The sequence below is a fragment of the Puma concolor genome, chromosome C2 (assembly GCF_028749965.1).
Source record: "Puma concolor isolate L17-30 chromosome C2, mPumCon1.1.hap2, whole genome shotgun sequence".
Taxonomy (NCBI): Eukaryota; Metazoa; Chordata; class Mammalia; order Carnivora; family Felidae; genus Puma; species Puma concolor.
In genome coordinates this window covers 156899394-156912832 of record NC_141675.1, presented here as the reverse complement: position 1 = coordinate 156912832, position 13439 = coordinate 156899394, and the positions used below count along the sequence as shown (strand labels likewise).

The 13439-nt window shown below is 57.6% G+C and overlaps 1 protein-coding gene across 4 annotated transcripts in view; it reads right to left on the bottom strand.

Annotated features, from left to right (window-relative positions):
• Positions 1-7887: 7887 nt before the first annotated feature.
• UBASH3A (ubiquitin associated and SH3 domain containing A) overlaps positions 7888-13439 on the bottom strand; it is a 40266-nt gene continuing 34714 nt past the window's right edge. Inside the window, exons 13-14 of one of the 4 annotated variants that reach the window (XM_025913244.2) lie at positions 11527-11636; positions 7888-8425 (exon numbers count right to left, since the gene is read on the bottom strand). In XM_025913244.2, coding sequence (XP_025769029.1) covers positions 8288-8425; positions 11527-11636 — 248 coding nt within the window. In that variant the 3' untranslated portion in view covers positions 7888-8287. Of the gene's footprint in view, positions 8426-11526; positions 12696-13439 lie in introns of those variants that run through there. The other 3 variants (XM_086676041.1, XM_025913245.2, XM_086676043.1) reach the window with 3 other exon arrangements.

The window sequence follows — 13439 nt, the reverse complement described above, 5'->3', positions numbered from 1 at the left end:
GACCTCGTGGTGCGCTGCCCACAAAGACACCCCGTGATCGCCTCACACAAGCCGCGTGGCTTCCTATGAGGCCTTGAAGGGTGAGGACAGCTTTCCCTCCAGCAGTAAGAATATGAGTTCACTTATCTCACGCAATAAACAAAGCAAGAGGAGGACTTAGGGAGCTGTTCAGGTGACCAGCTGTGACCTGGGGGACAGTAGCGGGTTTCTCTAACAAGATAGTGTCCCTCCCCGTCACCGTGTCCCTCTCTGCTTTATTCTTCCTCATCTCCTCACGGTATCTTGCATTGTGTACACTTTGGGGCAAATGGCCCAGCTTCTCGTTGGTGGCATGCAGACCCCTTGGGGACGGTGCTAACGGCAGCTTCCGGTCCAGCAGCCTGGCAGGGGCCTGGGTCTCTGGTTTCTTTTTCTAAGTGTGTTTATTTTGAGAGAGAGAGAGAGACAGCGCAAGTGGGGGAGGGGCAGAGAGAGTGAGAGAGAGAGAGAGAGAGAGAGAGAGAGAGAATCCCAAGCAGGATCTGAACCATCAGCACAGAGCCCGACATGGGCTCGAACTCACAAAACTGTGGGCTCATGACCTGAACGGAAACCAAGAGTTGGAGGCTTAACCGACTGAACCCCCCGGGTGCCCCAGAAATGGCATTTCCAGCAAGCTCCCAGGTGACGCCCAGGGGACCACACGCTTGAGAAGCAAGGTAGCCAATGACTTACGGGGCCTTCCTCACCTTTGCTCAAGGCTGGTTCTATTTCTCCGGATACTGTGCTCTGGGAGCCCCGTTTTTTAATCATGTCAAAGTGAACCAGGGCACAGGGTTCGCCCTCTCTAGCTGCACCCAGACCAGGGAGAGCAAAGCGGTCCAGGGCTCACTGAGGGCAAATCGAATGTGCGTTTCCCCAAATCAATCGCTAAAATAAGCTGTGTTGCCTTTCTGGGAGGCGTCGGTGGGGAGGTCTGCCTGTGGGTGGCTGGTTCACAGACTTCTCCTTTGGGATTTAGGTTCATTTTGTGCTGTAGCTTCTTTGGAAAATACGTTATTTATTGCACTGACGAATCTTTACCTCATTAGGGGTGGCACACCATGAAAGATGAGTTGAGAGTTAAAAGAAATATGCTTTTGGAGAGAGAGGGAGACATCTGACGTTTCCAGATCGTTTATTTGCCGAATGACTTCTCAGAGAACTTGCAGGTTTCAGCAAGAAGAGGGGTGTGTGTGTGTGTGTGTGTGTGTGTGTGTGTGTGTGTGTGCGATTCTTGGCTTATTCTGTGGGCTCGAGTTTTAGGAGCATATGGTCCTCAACAGCTGCAAGTAGCATCTGCTTGGAACCAAATGCGGATGAAAAGTTAGCGATTCCGGAAATGTTCCACGGCAGCTTACAAACACCTTTTGACACAGCCGGCTTCTGGTTACACTTTGTGATGGAGCATCTGTAAAATCCCTCACGTCTCTAAAGATTCCGTCCGACTTAATAGTCCGATGCCCGCCTGCAAATTCACTGTCAGTAAACCTGACGTGCTGGCTTCGTCTCGCCTTGGCGGAAGTGTGTGACTTCCTGGCGTGGCTGAGCCAATGCCGCCAGGAGAGGCAGAGACATCCAGTTGAACAGGGGGGTGGGGAGGCAAGGAGTCGGGCTCCCTGCAGGCTTGGTCCGGGCGCCAGAGTCGCTGGCTGCTGGGGGGAGCTTGGAGGAGGCATGGCCTTGGAGGGATCCCACGTGGCCTTTCGCCCACTCTCCTCCCCAGCACTGCTACCCTCCCAGATCCAGTGTCCCTGTTTCCCTCTCCTGGCCCTGCCCGAGCCCAGATCGCAGCCCCTCTTCCCCCGCCCCGATCCCCACTGGGGAGACTGTTCACTTCCTTGGCGGGGGAAGGGGGTGGAGCCTGAAGCGCATGCTGTGTTGTCCCAGGTCCCCGGCAGGCCTGTCCAAGCACCTTCTCTCTAAAGGTGACCTCTCCCCACAGAGCCAGGCTCATGCTTACTGTCAGCGGGGGGCTGAAGTCGGCTCACACCCGCTCATGAGAGCGGATTCCTACATTTTCAGGCATTTTCTAAACGAGTTGTTAAAACACTGGTGGCTCATGATCAGCCACGGTGGGGGTGGGGGGAGCAGGTACACCATGGGGACCGGCCGACACCGCACACACTCCAGATCAGGCCACCACGGCTCACCACTCGGAAGATTCTTCCGGGACAGAGGATGGGAGGCTGTGACCCGGCTGGCCTGCAGCTAAAGTCACAATGGGCGAGAGACAGAATGGGGGCCCAAGCCCAGGTGTCCTGAGTCCCAGTGTGATTCCTTTGCACAAGATTGTGGCTGATGTTCATTTATGTTGACCGATCACCGTCTCCCTCATTAGCAGAACCTGTTTGCTGCAATTCCACAAATCCTCATGCCTGCACCGGACAGGGCTGACAAGACTCCTCTCTCAGAGCATCTGTGGTGCTGGGATCGTGCCCCCCCACCCGAGGACTCTGCAGGCCCTGGATGATCCTGGCACACTTTCGAGATCTAGAGTCTGGGCGGGGGGCTTGGTCAAATCAGGCTCTGCTGTCATCCGGATGCAGGCGCCATGGCAGAGCGGCCCCCTCCTCAGGCTTGCCGGCGCTGTTCTTGGTGGCCCTGGCAAGGTGTCCCCACCTGGGCTCACGTCTTCATCCTCATGCTTCCGAAAGCCTGGTTCCTGCCTGGACGTCCTCTGTCTTGATTTCATGGAACCCTGCCCTTCGGAACATCACGAGCCGCTCGACTCAAGATATAGGTATATTCTGGGGCGCCTGGGTGGCTCAGTCGGTTGAGCGTCTGACTTCGGCTCAGGTCATGATCTCGCGGTTAGTAAGTCCGAGCCCCACATCGGGCTCCCTGCTGTCAGTGCAGAGCCGGCTTCGGATCCTCTGTCTCCTGTCTCTCTGCCCCTCCCCTGCTCGTGCACCCGCTCTCTCAAAAATAAACATTAAAAAAAAAAAGAGGGGCACCTGGGTGGCTCAGTCGGCCGAGCTTCCGACTTCGGCTCACGTCACAATCTCACAGTTCGTGAGTTCGAGCCCCGCGTCGGGCCCTGTGCCGACAGCTCGGAGCCCGGAACCTTCTTTGGATTCTGTGTCTTCCTCTCTCTCTGCCCCTCCTCCGCTCATACTCTCTCTCTCTCTCTCTCTCTGAAAAGTAAATAAACATTAAAAAAAAAAGATACAGACTTATTTTTTTCCTGGCTTTTGTCTCCGTACTAGTGTATAGATTCAGCCAGGGTGTGAAATAGTTATTCCAGGCTCCCCCGCGCACCTGTGCTGTCATGTGTGTGCCCGAGGGCCTTGACACACCACCGGGAACCAGGGCTCTCGGCACCTGTATGAAGGGGACACTTCAGGGGTTTTCAGCGGGGGACGGTTTTGCTCCCCAGGGCATATTTAGCAAGACTTGGAGGCATTTTTGGTTACTGTAACTGTCAAGGGGGGGGGGGTGCCACAGGCATCTCACTGGGTCAGGTCCAGGGGTGCTGCTAAACCCCCCACGATGCCCAGGACAGCCCCCCACAACGAAGAGTTGTCGTCCCCAGAAGTCAGCGGTGCCGAGATTTCGAAACCCTGGACACACAGCTTTGCAGGTGAGTCGTGATCACAGGGGCTCCGTGGTCCCTTTGCGGATTGGCGCAGGGAGACGTCGCCTTCCAGGTGTCGAATCTTGCTGCAAAGGAACACGGTGCACCTGCCCAGCCAGTGGGCCTTCTTCTGTGCCCCTCGGTGGCACGTTTATGTGCTTAGGTGTTCCTGCAAGCATGTTCCTGGGCATTTTACGTTCTGCTGTCAGTGCTGGGCAAACGGGCCGTTCCTGTCACCACGTGTCCTGGCGATGTCGGCCTGCACGACATCCACCAACGTCTGGGCTTTATGTTTGAGCTCAGGCACTTCCTGAACTTGCTTCCTGTGACTCTAGGATTTCGGTTGATTTTCTTGGGGTTCCAGGGCCGTGGTCTTGGCGTCTGCAAACATAGACGGCTTGCCTTGAGTGTGCGGGCTGGGGGGAGGGGGCTCTGGGTGGGTGCAGAGTGAGACCTGTGCTGCTCACCCCCGTCCACCACGGCTCCTTGTGCTGATCTGGGGCTCTGAAGGGTGCAGCAGGATTTTGTGAGCCCCTGAGACCAGGTGACAAAGTGGCTCGGAGTCAGAGCGGAGAAGCCCGCTCCCTCCAGCCGGGCACTGGAGGCTCTGGGAGCACTGGGTGGTGACCCCAGGTGGGTTCCTGGCCTTCTTCCCGGCGGGCAGGCTGGCTAAGGCAGCAGAGGCTTCTGGAACAGGGGGGGCTGGGAAGGGCCATGGGCTCTGCGAGGAAGCTGGGGGGCTGTGTCACACAGACTCCTTCCTGAGCACCACGAGCCCCCTGGGGGCTCCTGGAACGCGTGGAGCAGGGACAGAGGAGCCCAGGAAGCACCGCGACAAAGCTCTTCCCCAAGGCTGGAGCGGGAGGCCATGCGGGTGACCCGTGTTCTTGCCTTTGCCCCTCACGCTAACCTCATCTGCCCACACGGAGTCGGACTCTTATGTTTCACGCTGAAAAGCAAGGACAAAAAGAAAAAGCAAAGGTCAGGAGAGGTGGTGCACAGACATGGGCATTTAAGAGGCTCGGGTGATGGTGCCGTTTGCCACGCGCCCTGTGCTGAGCTGTGCGATGTGGCCCGTGCCCAGCTGTCCAGAGCTGTGCCTTTTTTTGGTGTTTATACTGGTACTTTCACGCACCACATCGTCCTGGGGCTGCGGTGACAAAGTACCACAGTCTAGGTCTGCCTCCCGCCGACACCGGCCAGGTTGCATCAGGGCCACCCTAGCGACCTCACTTTACCTCAATCGCCTCTTTATTTATTTTTTTTTTTTTTTAATTTTTTTTTTCAACGTTTATTTATTTTGGGGACAGAGAGAGACAGAGCATGAACGGGGGAGGGGCAGAGAGAGAGGGAGACACAGAATCGGAAACAGGCTCCAGGCTCCGAGCCATCAGCCCAGAGCCCGACGCGGGGCTCGAACTCACGCGAGATCACGCGAGACCTCGCGAGATCGTGACCTGGCCGAAGTCGGACGCTTAACCGACTGCGCCACCCAGGCGCCCCTCAATCGCCTCTTTAAAGACCCGGCCTTGACCTCCTGAGGTGCTGGGGCCCGGCCGTCAGCTTATGAATTTTGGGGCACACCGTTCAGCCTGCAAACTTCGCCAACATGACTCACGTCTAAAAAAAGCAATCTCGCATTCGGTTCTAAGATAAGACTCGTTCCAGGGAGAAATCACGATGGCTGCTTCTTCTCGGGTAACACGGGGGAGGGTGTTTGCCAGGGGACGGTGGCCCCGGGCCTGTCACCACACACGTGTGTCTCCGAGGTACCAGGTGCCCCATCAGACCAGGCTCATGCTCCTATCCTTTGCTGCTGTTTCTCTCCCCCCCCCCCCCCCCCGCGCTTTCATCTTCAAAACAGCCCGTGGTGGGGCGGAGGGGGGCTTTGGTGACTGTGCACAAATTATTCGCCACATCAGGGCAGGCAGCAGACGCGCGGGGAGCTCTTTCCGCGTGTGTTTTTTCCAGCTCACTGCTGAGGAAACCAGAGATGACTTGGGTGGCCCAGGCGGTGGGGGGCGCCGCGGTAGCAGGGCAAGCATTTCCAGAGGACGTCAGCAGGGGTCAGTCTAGGTTCACAAACGCAGGGGTGCTGGACAGACCCTCCGAGAGCTTAGGGGATCGTTCTGGGTTTCCGGGCTCCTTGCTCGTGGAACTGAAAACTGGCACCAACTGACGATAAACTTCCATTCCCGCCCTCCTGCCGGGCGGCTCTGTTCTCAGGGTCCCGTGCTTATGATGAGGCTCGTTCTGGAAGCCAAAAGTGACAGAACTGGGCTTTCCTGTGATTGTGTCAGAACGAGGGGCTAGCGGGGACCAGAATTCTAGAATAGAAAGAAAATGGCATTTCTTGCTATTTTTGTTATAGGTTTTTTGTTTAATGTTTATTTTTGAAAGAGAGAGAGAGAGAATGAATGCGTGAGCAGAGGAGGGGCAGAGAGAGAGAGGGAGACACAGAATCTGAAGCAGGCTCCAGGCTCTGAGCTGTCAGCACAGACCCCGACACGGGGCTCGAACCCACAAACTGTGAGATCGTGACCTGGGCTGAAGTCAGATGCTTTAGCCAACTGAGCCACCCAGGCGCCCCACGTTGGCCTTGGAATCTGAGATTCAAACCCATCTGTCCGTCCCTCGCCCCACCCCACCAGCAGCCCAGCAAGGAGGAGGGTCAGGGGCTTGTGACCCAGAAGCCTCCCTCCCGAAAGGGTAAATCCAGACACCTTGGGACCGCCCCAAAGAAGGGGCCACTATTTAAATGCCATTTGCTTGATTTGTAAGGTTTTTAATCATCATCATGATTAGTAGTGTCCGGGTGGCACCAGGGGGTATCCGGGAGAGAAAACAAGGAAATACTTCTTCCCAGTCACATACTGGCTGCAGAGAAAGGGGCGGCCGTCCGGGTGCTCCGAGGCAGGACGGACCCGTAGGAGGTGCCCCAGGGCACCCATTGGCTTTCTGGTCAGTTCCTGTTGGGACGTGTGCAGGGTTGTTTCCGGGAGACTGTGTTGTCGACCAGATATGGGAGCCGCCTGTGAGCCGGCTGCCCTCTGCTCTCTCTTCTGTGTCAACCTTAAACTGCTTTATGTTTGGAGACAGAAAAATGATGTCACGAGTAAGTAAAACAAGGGACAGACACTTTTGTCTTCCTCTCCACAGTTAGACTCCAAAGCCTGTGTGTGTCCCTTGGGACGTGGCGCTTCCTGTGCGGGTTCCGGGGTCCACTCTGGGTTCACCCTCTCTGCTCCTCAAGAGCTCCACGGACTGTGTGGCCCCAGCCTTGCCCGGGAGACAGCAGGGGAGAGCTGGGGACGGGGCGGGTACTTCCCTGAGAAAGGCCAGGCACGGGTCAGCAACGGTCCCCCACGGTCCCCCATCGCGACAATGAAATGTCAGAACTGGAGCACGGTGGGAGAGCAGGGAGTCCAGTCGGGCTCACCGCACCGTGGTGGGATTTTGTCTGGGGCACTGAGTGCGCTGGCGGTGGGGTCCGCTGTGACCAGTGGGGGGTGGGGGGAGAGGACACCATGGGAGAGACTCCCATCGGCCACCTGGACCAGCTGCTTTGGAGTCAGAGGCACCCCTGGATTTGCAGCATCCTGGCAGGTGTCCCCGTGCCGGTGGGTGTTCCTGTGAGTCAGGCCACGCCCCCCCCCCCCCCCCCCCGCCCCGACTTGGCCAAAAGGGAGAAAAGGAGAAGCTGGGGCAGGCCTGCACGAGGGAAGCGCGTCTCCTCCTCATACCGGGGCCCCCGTACAAGCAGCCCCATGCGTGGCGTGTGGGGGGTGACGACTGTCCCCAAAGACATCCACATCCCAATCCCAGACCTGCGGCTGTGTCCCTTACAGGGCAAAAGGGACCATGCAGATGGGATTAAGCTGCACGTCTTGCGGCAGAAGGTCGTCCCGGACTGTCGGGAGGACCCTCCATAACCGCAAGAGACCTTACCGCAGGGGGCTGGGGGTGTGAGGGTGTGAGGCGGTGCAAGCGGAGGGCAGGGACAGACCTGAAGACGCTCCGTGTGCGGATGGAGGCGGAGAGGGCAGGGGTCTCTGCAGCCGGGAAAGGCCAGGAGACGGACCCCCCCACAGCCTCTGGGGGCCACGGAGTCCGCTGACCTGTCTTAGGAATCCTGACCTGCAGAGCCGGAACAGGACTGATTTGCGTGTGTGTGTTCAAAAATGCGTGTTGTCCCTGACCGCCGCTCCGTGGTGACTTACTGTGCGGCGATAGAACCAGTACCCGGGGAGCGGGCATCGTGAGCTGCGGGGCCCTGATTTCCAGCCGGTGGGTGGTTTCTGGTGAGATTTTATTGCATATTACGCCCCCTTTGGGTCTGTGTAGACATAGCCCAAAGAGGGTTGAAACAGAATTGGGAGAATGACGGGGAACCCACGAGCCACAGTGGGCAGGTCCTTCTGTCCTTTGTGGTGGGTCACGGTGACCCGCTTCCCTCCGGGCCACGCGGCACGTCCACACCTTACAGGGTCTGAGCTCGCAGGACAGAGGTCCACCTGCGGCGGCTACGAAGGTGGCGGCAGGTGGCTGAACGTCCTGGGACGTGAAAGTGCGTCTTGTGCGTCTACAAATCACACTGAGGGTGCGTCGGACCCCCTCAAACGCCGGCATCGCCCAGCCCCGCCGAGAGCTGGGCCTCCTCGGCACGAGCCGCGCAGAGCACGAGCGAGTCTCTTAGCTGCCCGGGATCCAGTTCCTCCAGTTGAACGCGGAGTTCGAGCCGTGGGTCAGCGTCTTCACGGGAGGGGTCACCAAGTCCCATTTCCCTTCCTCTTTATTTTCTTCGCAGAAGCACATACCCAGAGAAGGAATCTAGGACAGAGTTTTCAATCACTTGTTAATATCTTGTAGGAGGTCGATCGATTTTATAGTCGCTCTAGACCCAACAGACAGGCCCTGCTGAGCCGGGGAGGTGGGCACGATGGGCCCTCGCTGGCACCGCTGCCTGAAACATGATGCTGGCGCCTCACACAGCCGTCCCCAGCGGGGCCGCGCCCCTCGCTCCCACGGACCAGGGCGATGTCTGCGGACCAGCAATAAGCCGGTGGCACTGGGGGTGCTGTTGGCATCTAACGGGCAGAGGCCAAGGATGCTGCTGATATCTACGGTGCCCAGGACACCCTGCGGCACAGAAGTATCCTGCCCGAGGCTCAACGGTGCCCAGGCTACAGCTTGAAGTGTGACTTACATTCTCAAAGTTGGCATTGCGAAAAGATATAGGCGTTTTCAGAGCCCAGGAAAAAACCGCAAAGTGAGACTTTAGACCTTAATCCCTTCATCTGTAAAATGAACGTGTTTGTGGAAATCTTTGTTTTTAAGGCTTTGTTGTTGTTGTTGTCCTTTGCATGTTTTGCTTTCCTGTTTTTCTTCTCTCTTTTGATGTCTGGAAGTTTCTTGGTGAGACAAAATTTGCAGAAATTCCAACATGCGGTGGGGGTCCACGTGGATGATGGCGCTGACTCAGGATGACTCTCTCCTACTTAGAGAGACTGTGCATGTGTGTGCGTGTGTGTGTGCATGCACGTACATGTACGCACATGTGTACACGTGTGTGCATGCATATGTGCATGCACACACGTGTGCATGTACCTGTGTGTACACCTGTGTGCACTTGTGTCTGTGAGTGTATGTGTGTGCATGTGCACATGTGCGTATGCATGTGTATATATATGTGTGTGCATGCATACATGTACATGTGTACCCCTGTGTGCATGTGTGCGTGCATGCGTGCACGTGTATGCATGCATGTATTTATGTGTGCAATGTACACATGTGTGCACGCATGCACGCATGTGCACATGCGTGCACGTGCACATGTATGTGCACACACATATGCGTGCACATGTGTACGTGTGTACCTGTGTGCATGTACCTGTGTGTGTACACCTGTGTGCATCTGTGTCTGTGAGTGTATGTGTGTGCATGCACACATGTGTGCATGCATGTGTATATATGTGTGCATGTGCACGCATACATGTACATGTGTACCCCTGTGTGCATGTGCCTGTGTATGTGTGTGCACGTGTACACCAGTGTGCATGTGTGTATGTGTGTGTATGTATGTGTGTGCATGCGCACATGTGTGCGCATGCGCATGTGTATGTGTGTGCACCTGTGTGCATGCATGGATGTGTGCGTGCATGTGTATGCACGTGTGCCTGTACAAGTGCACACATGTGTGTATGCATGTGCACACATGTATATATGTGTACACACATATGTGTATGCATCTCTGTGCGTGCACATGTACACCAGTGTGGTTGTGTGTGTGTGCGTGTGACTGTATGTGTGTGCGTGTGCGTGTGTGTGTACACGGGGAGGCAGCGCGATGGGGTGGGCAAGGGGAAGGTCGTGAACGATCTGTTTCCGTCTGCCCTCGATTTGAAGGCCCGTGGCTCCACAGAGCCCCTTGGTAAATTTCTGCTGTGTGCAGGCGAGTGCAGCTTATTTGGGGTTGGGGTGGGGTGGGCACCAAAGTGTCAGGATAAAAATGTCAGAGGAATTTGGAAGTTCAAGGCTGGCCAAGGGTCGGGGCAGTGGGTGGGAATGGGGCTGCAGAGACTAATAGGGCTTTGGAACAGCCTCCACATGCAACGGTCAGCAGCTGGCATGTGCGGTGGCCATCGTGGGGGTGACCTGGAGCCCCAGGAGAGGGGGGAGGGGCGCGGGAGCAGGAGCGGGCAGCACGGGAGCACAGGGGAGGTGGACAGGGGCTAGAGCAACAGACGGGGAGCAGGTGCGCGGGGGCCGACCAGGAAAACCCCAGAAAAGTGCATCCTCACCCAGTGTGGCCTCGAGCCCTGTACTCGGAGAGTGGTAGTCGGTGGCCCAGGACCCCTAAGGGCTCGGGAACATCTGGGTCACAGTTGGGAAAGCCCACCTCGGGGGCACTCTGAGGGGCTTCCACTCAGGTCCAGAGGAAAGTGAATGGGAAGAGAGAGGGTGCACGCAGGTATCGCTCTCCGACTCGCCCCCCGTGAGGGAAGACCCGGCTTTCTCTGGCAGGCAGGGCGGGGCTCCGAAAGCCGGGAACTTTGCGTAGGCACAGAGCCCGTGTGGGCCGGGCAGGGCACGGGGCAGCCCCTCTGCAAACAAGCTGGGGCTGGTCGTGGTCCTGTGACGATTTTGCACGAAGGAACCAGCTCAGGGGCCCATCACCCATCCCAAGTGTCGTTTATGCCACTGTACTCCTGGCCTCAAGGTCACTGGCCAATTAGTTTGATAAAAAGGCCAAGGACAGTGGGCAAGTCTGGCCCTGAGTAGATTTTCGGTGCGGGAGCAGGGGGTGTGTCTGAGCCCCCAGTTTGCCTGCCTCGAGTCATTTCACTGGGTGACTGTCAACAGGTCGGTGCAGACCACTCACTACCCTTCTCTACACATCCGTCACCTGTTAGCTTTTCTTGTGAGTGTTTGCAGAGCCCCAGCCCGGCCCCGGACACGCCGGCCGTCACCGCAAGTGCTTGTGTGTTCCATGGTGGGCTGACTCCAAAGGCGAAGGGTGGGGGTTCCTTTCTGTCCTCGAGCCCCCCACCCCCTGCCCCTGGGTCCCCAGAGCAAGCCAGCCCCGCAGTTGTCCTTTGTCCTTGTATCCACATGGCTTACTACTCACTGGACCATCTGGTCCACTACAGGGACTGCCTGTTTCTTATTTTTCATATTATCTGGGCAGCAAATGGCCAAAGTTGCCATAATGATGATAAAGATGACAAACCGCTCCCATCAGCCCCCCACCCAGGACCGCCCTTTGTGTAAGAGCAGGTGCGCACATTCTCAGGACACAGGGTGGGTGGGGTGGGGGGGCGTCCCTGCTGCCCTGGGTTGTCTGGACGCCTGCTTTCATTCTGAGAGGGGAGCGTGATGACCCCGTGTGCTTGACTTCACGGCCCGAAGGGGAGGAAGGGGCAGGCACATACCTTTCTCACGAGCTGGGCGAAGTCTCCGCTGTCGCGGGGAGGCAGCCCAAGGAGTGGGCGGGTGCAGGAGTCCAGCGCTGAGCCATGGCCCACGATCAGGATGACGCCTACTGTACAGAAAGGGACACCTCGGAGTCAGAGCAGGCACGGAGAGCGCCTTCTAGTAGAACGAGAGTCCCCAAAGTCATCGGGTGGAATCACCCCCGGGGTACACAAAGCCTTGAGAGATCCCGGGTCGGAAGCGGTGCAGCAGGTAACCCCGAGTTGCGGGTACCCCATGCGTGTGCACGGTCCCTGCTGTATCACATCCTCGTGCACCTTCTGGGGGTGGCCGCGCCTGTCGGGAGCTTTGGGGATGAGACTGCGCTGTGACCTGAGGGACCACCTCTTGCGGGATGTGATGGCTGCCTCCAAGGCTGGGTCCCTCAGCTTGAAAGGCATCAGCCACCACGAGCCTGCTGATGCCTCTCGCTTCAATAATGACACCCCGAGTCCACGGGTGGAGCGAGTCTTCTGCTGGCGGGCGTGACTGCCACGGGGACCAGTCACAGCTGGGGGGAGCTGGCAGGTCCTGGTGGGTCCACGAGGTGCTGTGGCTGGCCCCACAGGATCCACCTGGAGGAGGCAGTCGGGTGGAGAGCTTCCCCTGAAGGTTCTGGCCGACACAGAACAATTCATTCTTGCTGCTTCCTGACACTGAATTCTCCAGCGTGACTGAAGCCCTGATGTACTATTTCCTGTTAATTCCGCTCTCACATCTCTGGCCTCCGAAGTCACGGTGCGGTGGCAGCCGGGATGCTGCCTGGGAGGCAGACGCACAGCTTCGACTCTGGGCCTGTGCTCTCGGTGCTTGGGTGACGTGGGCACGTAGGCTTCAGTCCTCTGGGCTGCAGAGTCATGGGGTGTGCGTGGAGGTGACGCCAGGCTGTGCAGGACGGTGACCAGTTCACAGATAACGTCTGCCCGGGGACCGGTGGGGTCGGCTCTTACGCTCCAGCCCACCTGGAGTTTTTACTCCTCCTCTGCCGCTGGCCACACCTGTCACGCTCCCGCCTGCCTCATGCTGTCCCCTCTCCAGCACCGCTCACCTTCCAAATCCGACTTGTCCTGTCCCTCAAGCATTGCATCCTGACAGCCTCAGCCACACGGGGACGGATGGGCTGTGTTCCCTGCGGTGAGTGTCACAAGACAGTGTTCAGAGGGGTTGGAGCTGATTGAGCAGATCCCCATCCCTGTTCCAGAAGGCCTCACCCCTGTAACGGGGGGAGTGTCCTCGGAAGGGCAGAGCATCCTGTGGACACTGAAATTCAGCTCAGGACGGAGGCTCGAACTGGAGCAGCTGGACAGCGGTGGCCTGAGGACGGGCCCCCGTTGTACAGCGAAAGGCTCTCACGTCACTGTCTGTCCTGAGGCCCTCTGTCGCAGTAACTGTGCGTAACAGGAGTTTGAGAATCAACCAAATGCCACTAAGGTGTGGCTTCTGGAAGCACATTTCCCAGGGTGCCAACCGGTCAAAATGGGCCATTTGTAAAGCAGCCTCGTGGCCGGCTGTGTTTGGGGGAGTTGGGCGCGGCAAGGTTTGGGTCTCTTCCTACAGGATGTGAGGGAGCGCGTCCCCCTGGCGCGTTGGGACTGTCCGGGGAGGCCAGGTGCTCAGCTCTTCCCTGAGAGCAGAGATGGTCTTCCCTCGTCAGCAGACATCTCTGCCTGAGTCTGCGGGATGAGGGACGAAGGATAACCAGGTGGGGAAGCGGGTCTGGTGGTCTCTCACTGCCTCGGAGACTCTTCCTCGTGTTATTCAAAACTCCTAATACTCTGGATGTCATGCCTTTCCCCAACAATCTCCAAACTCTTTGAGGGCAGAGCGCGTGCCTTCTTCGCTTGGATTTTCCCCACGACGTTTTATTTGGTCT